General features: G+C 57.5%; 1 protein-coding gene across 2 annotated transcripts; it reads left to right on the forward strand.

Moving 5' to 3' along the window:
* Nucleotides 1-971: 971 nt before the first annotated feature.
* On the forward strand, nt 972-16769 carry PGLYRP2 (peptidoglycan recognition protein 2). Of its 2 annotated transcripts, none has more exons than XM_073318547.1 (6): nt 972-1028; nt 6594-6721; nt 9936-10850; nt 11868-12078; nt 15682-15976; nt 16520-16769. In XM_073318547.1, the coding sequence occupies exons 2-6, from the start codon at nt 6652-6654 to the stop codon at nt 16520-16522; spliced, it is 1494 nt and encodes a 497-aa protein (XP_073174648.1). In that variant the 5' UTR covers nt 972-1028; nt 6594-6651; the 3' UTR covers nt 16523-16769. The 2 variants fall into 2 exon arrangements, with proteins under 2 accessions (XP_073174648.1, XP_073174649.1); XM_073318548.1 differs by lacking the exon at nt 972-1028 and adding an exon at nt 5418-5465.
* The last annotated feature ends 226 nt before the right edge of the window (nt 16770-16995 follow it).

The raw sequence follows: 16995 nt of genomic DNA on the forward strand, positions 1-16995 counted from the left end.
AAGCCTGAGATGGGGCAGCGACGCAGCTCGCCCTGAACCAGCAAACCCCCAGTACACAGACACGTACACACACCTACATGTGTGTGCTTGCCTATACACGCCTGCAGGTGCACACACACACCTACACACCCCTGCATGTGACCACACACCTACACACACCTGAATGTGTGCACATGTAACACCGACAGACCCCAATCATCGTCGGGTGGGACTGAACCTGGGACCGCTGGAGCTTAGTGCATGAGCCTCTACCGCATGAGCTAAAAGCCAACCGGCTCTTAGCTAAAACTGTAGAGCAAACTTATTAATCTCTCTCTTTAAGTGGTCTCAGTGCCATGTGATGGGACAGAACACCACAACCAGGAGGTGTGTGGGTTACACACACACCTACACACCTCTGCATGTGAACACACACCCGCATACATTCATGCTCATACGCACATGCTTGTACAGACAGTTGCCTGTGGGCATGCACGCACAGGGGCACACGCTGCTCTCACTTTAACTCGCTCCGCTGGAACAAACCAGCCAAGCAAAACCAGCTCTCTCCAGAGCCCCGTGTGCGTCTGATGCTTCCTGCCTGGCCCTGGGCCTTTCATGGCCACAGGGAGAAGTGCCAGCCCCACATCCAGGGCTGAGGTGATCGTCATTCCATAGGAGCATGGCCAAGAGGGTTCCTACTACAGAGAGCAGCTCGAGTGCCCAGGGGAATTCCTGCGGGCACGGAGTGGGGCTAGTGGGTGCAAGGGAGCTTCCTGGGCAGGTCAGGGAGGGCAGCAGGTCAGCACGTCAGGAATCCCTGGGGAAGTCCCGACTGGGGCAAGGAGCTGGCTGAGATGACATTAGCTGTGCAGTGAAAGGGCGACGTGCCGCTGCAGTGAAGTCATTGCAGATTTCTCATGCAATCCTGGTTAATCACAGGATATATAAGAGCCACCGGAGCCTCCTACTGCCCAGAAACGCCAGGGGCAGCTGAGCGGAGAGAGTCCGGCTGTGAGGAAAAGGGGCCCGCAGGAGCTCAGTACCAGGTAAGTGCTATTCATCAGAAGGGGTTGATGAAGGCTGGATCAAGTCTCCTTTCTTCTCCTGCCCAGCTCGGACTCTTTTCTGGGACCAAGCGGAGCTGGAGCAGTGATCCCTCCTGGAGGCTGGGCACCCAGGCCTGGGCAAAGTGCCACACACATGGCTTGGTACAATTCCTGGTACAATGCCAGAACCTTCTCATGCCCCTAACACCTCGTTCACCACTGGACAGAGTGCTCCCCTCCCCGCAGCACAGTTCGGTTGGAATGGGCGCCTGCTGCAGTCCTGAGCTTTCAGGTTTTCTCTGTCACGGTGACCTGGGGTGACCCACTCCCCCATGTTTACCTCAGCTCCCCCGTCTGGGCAATGCACAGTGACGCAGGAACTCAGACCAACGAGGAGGATCCTCTCCTCGGGGCCGTGTGGATTCCTTGGCTAATCTCCACATGGTGCCGTGGCCATGCCAGGAGCTATGTGGACACTAAGAATCATCACTGCCCAGGAGACCTGAGCTCCATTCCTGGCTCTGCCACCAACTCCTTGGGCAGCCTGGACTGAGTCATTTCCCCTGTCTGGGCTTGGCTGCCCCCCACCCCGATCTGTTACTGGTAGGTGCCGGTACTGACCCAGCCCGCCGAGCACCGTGGAGTGAAGAGGCCAATTTTATCAGTAAGTCAGACCCCCTGCTGCCTGGGTCACCTCTTCCCCCAGGTAATGCGAGTCGTCCTCCAGAGGCCTTGCTGGGCCTGCGGGGCAGCCACAGGAGCCATGGGGATGGGCAGAGCCCAGGAATCCCCAGGCTGGGGGGTTTTCCCCTAGCACCTGCTCCACGCTTAGGGTCCATCCACACAGCAGCTTCCACCCAAGTTAGTGCACTAACAGCAGCTGTGTGGCTGTGGCCACGGCCACACACACCCCTCCCTCCCTCCCTGGCAAGTCATTGGTTTATCTTCCCCAGGCAGGGAGGATGAACCCGTCTGACCAGGCTGGGTTGATCTGGGGCTAAGGGTGCTGGGTGACAGAGATGGGCGTTGGCTCTGGGGTGGGACTGTCACTTCCCCCTCTGCCCATCCAACAGGATCACAGCAAACAAAACCAGCTCAGCCCGCAGGGGAAGAGTTCAGTCCAGGGCCTGGTGCATTCTGGGAGCAGGGACGGAACAGAGAAAAGGCAGATACAGGGCAGCTCTGAGCACTCTACGCACGACAGCCTGCCCTGACCTGAAACCTCTGCTATCCCATCCCTGAGCACCCCAATCATCCCGCTGCCAGTGCCCCTCACTCCTGATCTGCAGCCCCTGCTATCCCAGCCCTACACCACCCCCAGCTCTGCCAGTGCCCCTCAATCCCGGCCCGCAGCCCCTGCTATCCCAGCCCTGCCCCCACAGCTCTGCTGGTGCCCCTCAATCCCGGCCCGCAGCCCCTGCTATCCCAGCCCTACACCGCCCCCAGCTCTGCCAGTGCCCCTCAATCCCACCCACAGCCCCTATCCCAGCCCTGCCCCCCCAGCTCTGCCAGTGCCCCTCAATCCCACCCACAGCCCCTGCTATCCCAGTCCTGCCCCCCCAGCTCTGCCGGTGCCCCTCATCTCACCCACAGCCCCTGCTATCCCAGCCCTACACTGCCCCCACAGCTCTGCCGGTGCCCCTCAATCCCGGCCCGCAGCCCCTGCTATCCCAGCCCTGCCCCCCCCAGCTCTGCCAGTGCCCCTCAATCCCACCCACAGCCCCTGCTATCCCAGTCCTGCCCCCACAGCTCTGCCGGTGCCCCTCAATCCCGGCCCGCAGCCCCCTATTATCCCAGCCCTGGGCTCACACAACAGCTCTGCCAGCTCCCCTCAATCCCAACCCACAGCCCCTGCTATCCCAGCCCTGCCCCCACAGCTCCTCCAGTACCCCTAAGTCCCGACCCGCAGCCCCTGCTAGCTCAATCCTGCCCTCCAGTACAGCTCTGCTGGTGCCCCTCAATCCCACCCACAGCCCCTGCTATCCCAGCCCTGGCCCCCAGCACAGCTCTGCCGGCACCCCTCACTCCCACCTGCAGCCCCCAGCTCTCTCATCTCTGTCCTATTTTGCCCCTTCCCACCTCTGCCCCTGCTGTGCTAAGGCTCCAAAGGCACAGTCTGGCTCTGCTCATTTCCTTCCAGGAGCTGCCATACCAACACACAGAGCCTGGCACGTGGTGAATGGGAAAGTGCCCACCCAGCCCACAGGAAACTCAGCATGTCCTTCCAGCACAGAGAAGAGCTGCAGGGGCAAGGATGGAGGGGAAAAAACCAAGGCAAGGTTCCTCCTGGGTGGGGCCTGCTGCCCCCACCTGAGGCCCCCTGGGCAAATGTTCTCTTGCCCTCCCCTGACACCGAGTGCTCAGAGCAGGAAATCGGGGTGAGCTCAGGTCAAGGACGATGTGATTTTCCCAGGCCAGGAGATTCAGCTGGAGTTCAAGGTACAAGCTGGACAGGCTGACAATGTTCAGTCAGGGCCTCAAAGACCCTCAGCTTGCCCCCTCCACCCCATGGCGTCATGAGCCAGGAATGTGGGAGAACTGCGGTGTCCATAGAAGCCAGGCCAGTCTGGGGGTCCCTGGAAAGCCCAGTCCTAGGGGCATAGCAGGGTCAGACCCATGCACCAGGACAGGGAGCAGAGCCCTGCTGAATGGCCACTAATTCAGCGGCATGGTTCAGGGGAGCCTGGCGGAGGTAGCTCCGCAGGCAGCCTGAGGGCTGGCCAGGGCAGGGCTGTTTGCGGGCCCGGCTGCATTTCCAGACCCGAGGGTGTGGGGTGGTGATCAGTCTGTACGCACCCACCTGGGGAGCAGCGATTTATCCCTGGGCCCTTCAGTCCTGCTGAGAGGTGTCAAACAGCAGCCAGAGGCTGGGCTTGGAAGCCAAACAGACCCAGACTGGAAATAAGGTGCAAATTACTAATTTTGGCACAGCCTAGCCGGCTGGGCCACAAGAACTCCCCAGCACTTGGGATTTTCAATCCAGCCTGGCTGGTTTCCAAAGATCTGCTCTAGTCCCAGCCAGAATTGGGACCTGCCCCCTCCTCCCCGCCATGGCTACTTGGTGGCCAGGGGTAGATATTTCCTGAAGCCCCAGGTAAGATGCCCCATCTGGCTCTGGCTTGCCTCCATTCCTCGCTCTGCAGAGAGTAAGGGTCACCACCCTGAGGTGGCACGCAGGCTCAGCTGGGTACTGCCCCCTCTGGTCTCCTGCCTGGTCTCCAGTGCGGGCTCACTGCACCCCATGGTGCCCTCCTGCCTCCTCTGAGTTACTCCGGGTGTGCAGGCAGCAGGACTGGGGCCTCCAGAGCAACAGGAAGTGATGGCATGGGAGGGGCAGGGAACCCCATGGAAGAGGGACGGGAAAGGCTATGGCAGAGGGACAAGAGTGGGCAGGGAGACAGGAGCGGGCAGGGAGGGATGGGGCAGGGGGACAGGAGGGGGGCAGGGAGGGATGGGGCGGAGGGCCAGGAGGGGGCAGGGGGACAGGAGGGGGCAGGGAGGGATGGGGCGGAGGGCCAGGAGGGGGCAGGGAGCCAGGGGGCAGGGGGACAGGAGGGGGGCAGGGAGGGATGGGGCGGAGGGACAGGAGGGGGCAGGGGGACAGGAGGGGGCGGGGGGGATGGGGCAGAGGGACAGGAGGGGGCAGGGAGCCAGGGGGCAGGAGGGGGCAGGGAGGGATGGGGCGGAGGGACAGGAGGGGGCAGGGAGGGATGGGGCGGAGGGACAGGAGGGGGCAGGGGGACAGGAGGGGGCAGGGAGGGATGGGGCGGAGGGACAGGAGGGGGCAGGGAGGGGGCAGGGAGGGATGGGGCGGAGGGACAGGAGGGGGCAGGGAGGGGGCAGGGAGGGATGGGGCGGAGGGACAGGAGGGGGCAGGGAGGGAGGGGGCGGAGGGCCAGGAGGGGGCAGGGAGGAAGGGGGCGGAGGGACAGGAGGGGGGCAGGGAGGGATGGGGCGGAGGGACAGGAGGGGGGGCAGGGAGGGAGGGGGCGGAGGGCCAGGAGGGGGCAGGGAGCCAGGGGGCAGGGGGACAGGAGGGGGCAGGGAGGGATGGACTGGGGGGTTGCGCGGGAGACGGGGGGCAATGCACTCTGGACAGGCCTGATTGGCGGCGAGTTCTATGGGCCCGTGGAGCCCGGGCGCCAGGAATATTCCTGTCCCAGGGGCCCGGCTCCAGCAAAGTTTCCCGCCGCCCCCCCCCGGGCGATTTAAAACAGCCCGGGGCTCCCGCCGCCACCCAGCGGGGCTCAGCGGCTTCCCGCGCGCTCGCGCCACGTGGCCGCCGGCGGCTCCTTGCAGCCCGTGCGAGGGGGTCGCGCCGCCGCCGCGCGCTGCCCCCGCCCCCAAACGCCCCTGCGGCCAATGGGAAGCTGCAGGGGCGGAGCCTGGAGACAGCAGCGTGAGGAGACCCGCCGCTGCCGGAGGGGGGTGCCCCAGGTCAGCATCCAACCCTCCCATCCACTTCCAGAGCCTGCACCCCCACCCCCTCCGCAAGCACCCCCTCCGGCCCCCAGGTTTCCTCCTGCACCCCCTCTCGCCCCCAAACTCCCTCCCAGAGCCTGCACCCCCACCCCCTCCGCAAGCACCCCCTCCGGCCCCCAGGTTTCCTCCCGCACCCCCTCTCGCCCCCAAACTCCCTCCCAGAGCCTGCACCCCCACCCCCTCCGCAAGCACCCCGTCCGGCCCCCAGGTTTCCTCCTGCACCCCCTCTCGCCCCCAAACTCCCTCCCAGAGCCTGCACCCCCACCCCCTCCGCAAGCACCCCCTCCGGCCCCCAGGTTTCCTCCCGCACCCCCTCTCGCCCCCAAACTCCCTCCCAGAGCCTGCACCCCCACCCCCTCCGCAAGCACCCCCTCCGGCCCCCAGATTTCCTCCTGCACCCCCTCTCGCCCCCAAACTCCCTCCCAGAGCCTGCACCCCCACCCCCTCCGCAAGCACCCCCCTCCGGCCCCCAGATTTCCTCCTGCACCCCCTCTTGCCCCCAAACTCCCTCCCAGAGCCTGCACCCCCACCCCGTCCTGCACCCCTGCCCAGAGCCTGCACCCAAACTCCCTCCCAGAGCCTGCACTCCAGACCCCCTCCCCCACCCAAACTCCCTCCCAGAGCCCGACCTCTCACCCCTTCTGCACCCAGATTCCCTTCCAGAGCCTGCACCCTGCACCCCAATCCCCTGCCCAGCCCAGAGCCTGCACCCCAGACCCTGTCCCCCACCAAACTCCTTCTCAGAGCCTGACCCCTCACACCCCCTGCACCCAAACTCCCTCTCAGAGCCTGCTTCCCCACCCCCTCGTGCACCCCAATCGCCTGAACCGCAGACTCCCTCCCTGACCCAAACTCCCTCCCAGAGCCTTCGGCAGGTGTGTGTGGGGAGGTTGCCAGGGAGGGAGGTGCGGAGGTGTTCTGGGCACCACCAAAAATTCTACAAACCTGTCGCCCCTGCAGCTCCAAGGTGAAGGGGCAAAGTCTGGGAGTACACAGTGCTGCCCTTCGCCCTCCCCTGGGCACAGCAGCCCTGGGGATGGAGACTTTGAAACCTGTCTATTGATTTTTGCTGTGTCCCTGTAGGGAGCCGTGTGGCTCGCTCCGTCCTAAGATCAGGAGACTGGCGCTGCCCTTGGAGAAGATGTGCCAGACAAAGCTGAGGTTCCTCGCTGTGCTGCTGGGTCTCTGCACCTGGCTGGAGCCTGGCAAAGGTAGGAGCATAGCTGGAGCTGCTCTGCAGTGGGGAGACCTGTGTGGTTGCTCTGTGGGGCCTCACCGTGGGGCCAGCCCTGGGCTAGCCGAGCAGCTCAGGTGAGGTGAGAGGCTGAAAGGGACGGAGTAAAACCACAGCTTTCCTTTTGGATACCAGCCCAGGTCACAGGGAAGAGGTGGGGAATCTCACCCTGGTGGCTCTTTGCCTGTGCGTTTCATTCAGCTCCTGCACTGGAGCCAGAGGGGTTGGTTTCATGCTAGCTTAGAGCTGCCCTGATGAATGCCACCAGCCACAGGGAGTGTTTATGTGACTGGGGAGTGAAATCGCATCTGTCCTTTCCTGATCGTCCCTTGGGGCTCAGGGCGAGCAAGGGGGCTGGGGGCCAGGAGGTCAGGACCTGGGCCAGGCTTCTGACAGGTTCACTTTGCTTCTAATCCACTTTTAGTCAATTTATCTCCTAGGCTCTCATGTACCCCCAGATGCAATGTCTGGACTGGGAAGGCTGCAGGAGAATCACACAGCCACCCCCACACGGTCAGAAATCATGAGTCTGACCCCCCCCCCCCAAATCACGAGATTAGAAGAAACAATACATTCTGAAAAAAGAAAAGGAATACTCGTGGCACCTTCGAGACTAACAAATTTTGCCCCAAGTACTCCTTTTCTTTTTGCGAATACAGACTAACACAGCTGCTACTCTGAAACAAAACATTCTGAGTGCTCATTCTTTGTGTTCTGGTTTTGGAGCCATTGGGGTCATGCTGGGGGTCACCTCTGTTGGCAGGAGAGCTAGAAACTCATCTTTTTTTATAATGTCAGCTGAGATTCGGGCCTAATCTTAGGACTGCTGAAGTTAGGTCTTTAAGTAAAAGTTCCGCTCTCAGCAGGCTCTGGGCAGGACCCCAAGCATGGGAACGCTCGCTGGGGAGTGTTTGAATGGCCCCTATCAACGTGAAATATAATCAATTTAAGCCCAATTTGTGAAGATCTAGCTACCTCGCTCGCTGAGGCACTTCTGGCGGCCCCGTTACAGGGATGTCTGAGCACCTCTCCATCTTTAACACCTGAACGCTTACGCACCATGGGGCCGGGCAGAGCTATTGCCCAGTTTGAGAGATGGAAACTGAGACTAAGGGTATGCCTACACTGGGGCTGGATGAGCAGACCTCCTGTTCCCCCCCCAAAAAAAATACCCAACCAACTAGCAAGGGGAAAGTGACCCTACGGGGCACAGAGTGAAAGTGATTCACTGCAACCTGCTGCCTAAAGATCAAAGGAGCCAGTTGGGAAAGAGAGGAAGTCTGGTGGGAGTGGCTGGGGTGGGATTTATTCCCTCCAGTCTCTCTCAGTGAGTGGGATCTCAGGGGTCACCTGGGACAATAGCAGGGGATGCCAGGCGTACAGGAGTGGGGGGCTCACATTGTCCTGTCTCTCTTAAGTTTTACGTTTTTTCAAACTATTTTACAAAACAACCCTAAATCTTCAACCTCAGAGTTGGGCAGTGACGGTGTCTGCACTCTCTACACAGCATTAGCAATACAGGGACCCCACACTGGCAGAGCAGGATCCCAAACGGCCATGTGTGTTAATGGTGTACGAACATATGTGCCGGGCTGCTTGGGCAGGGGTCTGGCTGGCTTCTGCAACCTAAAGACAGGGATGCCACTAGAGGGCTCCAAACTATTAAAGGGGCATTACTCAATTCCTGTACACTGCATACAGTATATAATGTCTTTTGTCTGGTGAAAAAAATTCCCTAGAACCTAAGCCCCACCCCCAATTTACATTAATTCTTATGGGGAAATTGGTTTCGCTTAACATCGTTTTGCATAAAGTCACATTTTTCAGGAACATAACTACAACGTTAAGTGAGGAGTTTACTGTACTCTTCCTCCTTTAGTGTGAAAGGGCAGGCCAGAAAGAATTACCAGTGTATTACTATCAATAATACACTCCATGCTACCAATTCCTGCCACCTGCAAAGGAATCCAAATAACACTTCAGGTCTTGTCTTCTAAGCCCCAGGGGAGGTACTCCAGCATCCTCAGTGCACTCCACATTGCCATCAGCAAGCTGAATCGGAAATCACCTGATGCTGCCCTTGCCACCTGGGGGCAGCATGTTTTGCCCTGACCAGCCCATCTTCTGTGTGTGCCCCAATTTTCTTGCAATTCCAGCAGAGTGTGTCCTTGAGCCAATCACTTGTATGGCAAGACAGTTTGTGACAGTGAAAGCAAACATCTTTTCAGTGGGCTCTGAGTTGTGCTCTCTGCTTGACCCCCTGCTTGGCACAGATCACATGATGCTGTTGAAACTCTGTGGCATTTTTAGTAGCCACCTCCATTGACGCAGCAATTTCTTGTGCACATCCTACAGCCAAATCAGTCTGTGAATATCCGGGTTTGGTTTGCTTCATTTTGCAGACCACACACTGATCAGTCCCGTGTTGCCTCATTTCAACTGCCTCCAAACTGGCAGAACTCTGTTAATTTCCTTAACCCAGCCACACAGTCAGGAACGGTTTCATTTGCTTTTGGATTCCATCTCAAAACGTGGAGATGCCCTGGCTGCAGCCACCACCAGCCTGGGGGAGAGCTGGTTTGGTAGGATTCCCACAATCTCTGCCTGGGGTGTCTGATGGTTTGTAGGGGCTGTTGGGCTGCACAGCGCATTATCAGCTTGAACCCCCATTATACCCAGGGCTTGTTTTCACGGTGCTGCAGTCCGGACTCCAGGGGTGTAACCTGCAGAGGACTCTGCTGTGTAGTGCTCTCAATGCCTGTGTAGACGCTGCTGGCATGAACAAAAGGGTATCAAGCACACATTAATGTAGCCCTGTTTAAATGGGTCTAGGTCAGCATGAGCTTTACCTTAGAGCATGCCAGCAGGTCACATGGGGCAGCTGGAGCACAACACGTTAGAGCAGATCACACCCCTCAGTCCGGACCCCAGCGCCATGTGGACAAGCCCTCAGTAAACTGCCATGTCCTCCTCACCGATAGCACCAGTTGTTCTGTACTGGTCCAGTCCCTCAGCCCGGGTGGCCCAGAGCGTGACTGAGCACTTAGATTATCCCGTTTTCCCCAATAGCACCCGTCCCTGGGAGTGCAGAACTTGCCAACTTGGGCTGCCCTTGCTCAACCCGGTGAGCAGTGCAAGGGCTGGGCAGACAGGCAGGGATCTGATAGTATCTCCTGCTCCTCCCCTCCCAGGCTCCCTCCCGTTTCACATGAACTCCGTGATCCAAGTCGTAGAAGTGCTGGAATCTTACCACCTGGACGGACGCCTCAACCTGACTGTGACGGAGCTCGCCCGGGGCCTGGGATGCTGTGACAGCGAGTTCTACCAGCTTCTGCTGGGGGCGGCGCCCGTCGTGCCCCCAGACCTGCCCTTCCTGAGCCAGGAGCAGAGATCCTTCCTCATGCGTGTCTTGAAGCACAAAGTCCAGGCCTCCTCTACTGAGCAGGGGGTGGTGCTGCTCCCTGATGGCACCACAGTGGCTGTAAGCCCCTTGGTGGCTGGGATTGAAGCAGGGCTGAAGGGGAGGCGGGAGATGCCGCTGCCCCCCGAGGCTTTGGAGCCTTCGCTAGTTATGACTGAGCCCTCGAACCAGACACATCCGGGCCCACCCCTGACTATAGATGCCCTCTACGCAGTGACCATTGCCAAGGCCCTGGGCATGGCCTTTCTCCTGGCCCAGGCCGACGAGAGCCAGGTGCCCATGGGGCCGAATGGCTGCTGGGACAGCGTGTCCGAGCCCCAAAACTTCACCCTCCTGGGCCGCCCCTCACACCTCACTGATGCCTTCGTCAATGGGGCGCTGGATGGGGCGATACTGGGGGCACACCTGGCAGGGCAAGGCATGTCCGCGGCCCCGCTGAGCACCCTGCTGAGAGAGTACTACACTGGGGATGGCCTGGCCGGGGATGGCCAGACCAGGAGCAACTTCAGGCGCCAGAACTTTGTGCAGCTCACCAAGGCCAGGCAGCTGGAGGAGCAGGTGATGCGCTCCCTCCAGCTGCTGCGGGTGCTGCCCCGGATGGTGCCACTGCTTAGCGGGGTTGGGGATGAGGAGCTGCGGGCCACTGCGAGCCGGGCGGTGCAGGAGTTCACGGAGGCCTACCTGGGTAGGTGCTTATTTCTCTCCCCTCACCAGCCAGGGCCATGCTACACTAACAGGGCTACATGGTTCTAGAAATGAGCCTGGAGCAAACGCCACCCCCTGGCCCACGTGGGGCTTACAGCACCACCTGCTGAATCCCAGCTCCCGGGCTGTGGGGAGTTCCCATTCAGATCCAGACTCTGGAACCCCAGATGTGCACTTCAGGGTCTGCCCATTGCAGGGAGACTGTGCAGCTCTGGGCCTCCGGTCCAGTTCTGCCCATTGCAGGGAGACTGTGCAGCTCTGGGCCTCCGGTCCAGTTCTGCCCATTGCAGGGAGACTGTGCAGCTCTGGGCCTCCGGTCCGGTTCTGCCCATTGCAGGGAGACTGTGCAGCTCTGGGCCTCCGGTCCGGTTCTGCCCATTGCAGGGAGACTGTGCAGCTCTGGGCCTCGGGTCCGGTTCTGCCCGTTGCAGGTCATGGTGCGGCTCTGGGCCTCGGGTCCGGTTCTGCCCGTTGCAGGGAGACAGTGCGGCTCGGGTCCGGTTCTGTGTTTGGGCCCCTCTTTCATTCGAAACAGACCCCTTTGGGGGTGGGTTCCCCCCATTGTTCCCTTCTCCTGAAGGGGGAGGGGAACCTGCCAATAAACGTTTGTTTCAAATCATTTTGTTGAAAACTTGTGGAGGAAAAAACCCCAAACTGCTGGAAGGGACTGAATGTTTCTCTGCTAGGGGGACACATGTTCCGAGCAGCCCGGCGAGGCCTCCCCTCCTGGCAGCATGTTCCCTACCTTGGCCCCACAGTGTCCTGGGGTTGGCAGGGGGCAGCATTACACAACTGTATCATGGGGGAAACTGAGGCACATGGGGTTGGGGACTTGTGGAATACAGCGAGAACTGTGGTCAGACCCAGAGTTCCCAGCACTCAGCCATTCCCCTTGGTCTGGCACGTAGACTGCAATGCCAGGCAACTGTGTTGACAGCATGAGGGGCTTGGGTTCAAGGGGCCTGTGTCTCACCCTGCTGTGTGCATTTGCCTCCAGAATGCCCGGCCATCATCCCCCGCTGCATGTGGGGGGCCAAGCCCTACAAGGGGACCCCCACGCAGCTCAAGCTGCCCCTGAGCTTCGTGTATATCCACCATACCAGCTCACCCAGCCAGCCCTGCCGGACCTTCCCTGAATGCGCTGCTGACATGAGGGCCATGCAGCACTTCCACCAGGTCGACCGTGACTGGGACGACATCGGCTACAGGTGAGCAGGGGCATGGCCTACCCAGAATGCACTGGGCTCAGCTAGTGCCCATCAGGTGGTTTGGGACTGGGCAGCCCATGAGAAAGCCTGGGGGGAGGGGCCTTGCCGTCTGGAGCCTTGAATCCCTGAAATATAGTACTGATGGTGTGCAGCGTCTGCTGTGTCCTGGCTCAGCTCCAGGCCTCCCACCCAGCCCTGCAGCAGATCCTGGGCCAGCTTGAGCCTTTACAGTCCTGGCTACAATGCACACTGTGATCATGGGGGGCCTCAGTCCCGGGAAGTGTGGGCTCTGACTCCTTGACATAAAGGCAACTCTCCTTTGCCTGCTGGAGGAATAGGGGCTATGACACATAGGTGAGCCACTTTCATTCCACCCTGACAAGGGCAGTGAGTGCCATCCTCCCCAACTCACTTCTCCCTTCCCATCCCCTCCCTAGTCTGGATGCCTGTCCCCACCTTAGAGCCACTCTCTGCTCCACAAAGGCCACTAACCTCCTATGGCTCAAACACAGCCCCCAACATGAGAGTACAGGACAGGCCCTGAGGCAGGATTCTGACCCCAGGAGCTGGCCCTACACACACTGCAATATACAATCTTGGTGCTTCGACAGGTCTAGCTTCCCCAAACTGAGGGAGAGGATGAGCCAAACTGATGGGGAGGAAACATTTGGACAGAAAAAAAGTGAATGAAAATTGGGAGTTTTTTAAGAATCATTTATTAGGTAGCCAAAACACCATGAATCCACAATCCAGAAAGAGAGTGACTGTGGCTAAAAGCCCAACCTAGCAACAATTAGAAATAAAAAAGCAACATATAACAAACAGAAAAAAGAGAAATGGATGGCAATCAATATAAATGAGAAGTTATGAATGGTAGGAAATTGATAGGGGAAGCTTAAGACACCAGAGAAAAATCCATGGCTGGCAGGGCTAAGGACAATAAGAAGTTTTTAAAGTATATTAGGAATAAAAATAATCCCAACAATAACATAGGCCCATCACTAGACAGAGATGTAAGAGGAAGACTGGTCTAGGCATTAGCATAGCCCCTGAGAGATGGGGGTTCAATTCCCTGCTCTATTGCATGCTCCCTGAGTGGTTTTGGGCAAATCACTTAGGACCAGATTTTTTGGGGGGGAGGGATAGCTCAAGTGGTTTGAGCATTGGCCTGCTAAACCCAGGGTCCTTGAGGGGACAATTTAGGGATCTGGGGCAAAAATTGGGGATTGGTCCTGCTTTGAGCAGGGGGTATAATAGAATAATAGAATATCAGGGTTTGGAAGAGACCTAAGGAGGTCATCTAGTCCAACCCCCTGCTCCAAGCAGGACCAATCCCCAATTTTTGCCCCCAGTCCCTAAATGACCCCCTCAAGGATTGAACTCACAACCCTGGGTTTAAGCAGGCCAATGCTCAAACCACTAACTATCCCTCCCCCTAAGTGACTAGATGACCTCCTGAGGTCCCTTCCAACCCTGATATTCTATGATTCTATGAAATGGTAAAATAGTTCATAATGATGCAAATAAGGCAGAAGTATTAAACATTAAAGATTTCTGTTCTGTATTTGGAAAGAAGCAGGATGATCTTGAATCACATGAGGATGATGAAGAAGGATTTTAGGCAACAGCTACTAGGGTAAACATTTTAACTTAGCAAACCCTGATAATTTGCATCCAAGAATCCTAAAAGAGTTGGCTGAGGAGATCTCCAGCCCAATGATGTTCATTTTTAATAAATTATGGGGTATTGAGGAAATTCCAGAAGACTGGAAGAGTGCTAATGTGCCAATATTCAAAAATGGTAAGCAGGCTGATCTGGGTATCTATGGGCCAGTTAGCCCAACATCATCCTCAGGCAAACTAAGGAAAAACCTGATACAGGATTCATTTGATAAGAATTTAACAATAGGAATATAATTAATGCCAGTCAACATGGTTTTATCGAAAATAGGTCTTGTCAAACAAACCAGATTTTATCCTTTGAGAATATTACAAGTTCAGTTGACAAAGGTAGCTATGTAGACGTAATAGATTTTTGAAAGACATTTTACTTAGTACCACATGGCATTCTGATTACAAAATCAGCACTATACCCTATTAATAAAGCACATGTTAAATGGATCAGGCACTGGCTAAATGACAGAGCTCAAAAATGAGTTGTCAATGGGGAATCATCATTAAATAGAAATGTTTCGAAGGGGGCTTCACAGGAATTGGTTCTGGGCCTGACGCTATTCAACGTTTTCATCAATCCGGATCGGAAGTAAATAAAAAATCACTGCTAATAAAAGATTAGCAGGGTGAGAAATAATGATGAGGACAGAGCAGTCATACAGAACAATCTGGTTTGCTCGGAAACCTGGGTCCATTCAAACAAAATGCATTGTAATGCAGTCACATGCAAAGGTCTCCAGTCTAGTACCAAGGTCAAAACTACAGAGTGGGGGCCTGTATCCTGGAGAGCAGGGGCCAAAAAGCATTTTGCGGTCATAACAGACAAACTTAACATGAGCTTCCCAGTGGAATGTTGTGGCACAAAAAAAGGGGTGACTGCGACCCTTGGATGTGTAAACAGGGGAATTGAGAGCAGGTGTAGGGGACGATTTTCCCTCTGTCTACGGCACTGGGGAGACCGACACTGGCTTGCAGCGCCCCCTTCAGGTGTCCATGGTTTTAAAAGGATGTGGGAAAATAGGAGAAGGTGCAGGAAAGAGCCACAGAAATGACATGTGGGATGGAGAATGTGCCTGACAGCGAGACACTTGAAGAGCTCAATCGGTTTAATTTATCACAAAGAAGTTAGAGCAGGGCCTTGTTGACAGTATATAAGAGAACACTGGGTACTGCCGGGCTGTTGCGGAGAATGGCGCAACGAGACCGTGTCTGGAAGCTAAAGCCAGACAAATTCAAATGAGAAATCAGGCACAAGTATTTCCCAGGGAGGGGGATGAACCACTGGCACAAACTCCCAGGGGAAGTGGTGGATTCTCCATCTCTTGATGGCTCCAAAGCCAGGCTGGGCGCCTGGCTGGCGGATGCTTTAGCCAAACACAAGTTACTGGGCTCCAGGCGGGGGTAAGTGGTGAAATTCTCTGGCCTGGCTTATACAGAATGATTGAATGGTCCCCTATGGTCTTAAATGCTATGAATCCTGATGTCCCGAGGGCAGGGACATGCCCAGTACAGGGCTCTGTCCCCAGGCTCTGCCAAGCTTGTGCAGACAGCCAGACTTGCTCTGGTCTCATGAGCACGACCCCATTCAGTCCCAAGTGCTGGGAGAGCCCTGCTGAAGGGAGTGTTGTAGGACTTGTAGGTGACATATGCAGGGCAGCAGGCCAGTGCCACCCAAAAAAGGGCCAGGAGGGGGCAAATGAATTTGTGCAAACCCCTATAAAGGCCTGGCTGCAAATTAAAGCTGCCTTCCCCCAGCCCTGTGGGCACCCAGGAGGGCATGGGGAATCCCATCCACCCTCCCTGGGTTGGACTGGCACCCCTGTTTGGCAGCCAACCCACGTCTCTCTAGTGGGCTGAAAGCCCAGATCCAAACTGCAAGGGAAACAGGATCTGTCTCCTCAGCTTCTGTCTACTCTTGCCCTGCTGCAGCTTCGTGGTCGGATCAGATGGGTACATGTACCAGGGCCGGGGTTGGCACTGGGTTGGCGCTCACACCCGTGGCTACAACAGTAAAGGCTACGGTGTGGGTTTCATCGGGGACTACATGGACACGCTGCCGGAGGCATTTGCCCTTACGCTGGTGCGTGACAACTTCCTGCTGTGCGCAGTGAAGGGCGCCAAGATCTGGGCCAACTACACAGTGCATGGTCACCGGCAGATGGTGCACACCGCGTGCCCGGGGAACACACTCTACCGGGAGATCCAAACATGGCAGGGCTTCAAGGTGAGACCTCTCCCACATGCTCCGCAGCACTCCCTCTCCACTAGGGGGCACTCTGCTAATGGGGCTGTGGGAGTGTGAAGAAGCTTTGAAGGCTTCCAAGCCAGTCTTGTGGTCCCTGCACCCCAGCAGCAAGGGCTCCCATCAGGGATTGCCCACCACAGTCTCCAGGGGAGTCCAGCCCCCAAAGTCATGAGGCTGGCTCAGACAGCACAAGATGTCTCCAGCTGATCAGTGCTGGGTTCTGGCTCCTCACCTTATGGCTCCTGAGCTGTTTGGGGTCACGGTTTCCCGCTTTTCTCTCCAACCCCCAGGGCTTTCTAACTGGAAGCCGAGATTCGCTCATTGCCACCTGATGCTGGGGATGGTGAAATGGTGTGATCCAGTTGCCCTGGGCAGTTCCGGGGAGCTGGCTCTTTTGGCCTTGCTCATGCCCTGGGCAGGCTCTCCGGAGCTCAGTGTGTTGGGGTGGGGGAGGCTAGAAGGAATTGGGCATTTCCTGGACACTCTGGATCAAACCCGTGTTTTCTTTCTTTGCTTTTGCAGTGAGAACTCCCGACCCTGGGTCATGATCCAGGAAATGACCCAGTTCAGGACACATCCCACCAGGACCCAGGACCAGGCCCTCAGACTGCCCAGGGAGCAGGCTGCAGCGGCTTGTGTCCAGGAGGGTGGCTCAGCAGAGACCATTCTGTCGGGGGGGGGGGGGGGGGGCTCGCTAGCCCCCGTAGTTACAATGTGCTGCTCTGCTCCTGTACGGAAAATCCCCCTCCAATAAAGCTGGTCATGGGAACGTGATTCAGTGTCACTGCAGCCTGGCTCCCCTTTGAGTGTCCCAGCACCATCACCCGGCTGAGCAGAGCAAAGTGCTTCTCAAGGGCCCCCTCATTACCCTCCCATCCCCACTTTGACTGAGGTGCGGAAACTGAGGCACAGAGCAGGGGTGTGACTTGCCTATGGTCACCCAGCAGGGTAGGGGTGGATTAAATAAAGAACTGAATCCAGGAGTCCTTGCTCAGACT

The sequence above is a fragment of the Lepidochelys kempii genome, chromosome 20 (genome assembly GCF_965140265.1).
Source record: "Lepidochelys kempii isolate rLepKem1 chromosome 20, rLepKem1.hap2, whole genome shotgun sequence".
In the NCBI taxonomy this organism is placed as follows: Eukaryota; Metazoa; Chordata; order Testudines; family Cheloniidae; genus Lepidochelys; species Lepidochelys kempii.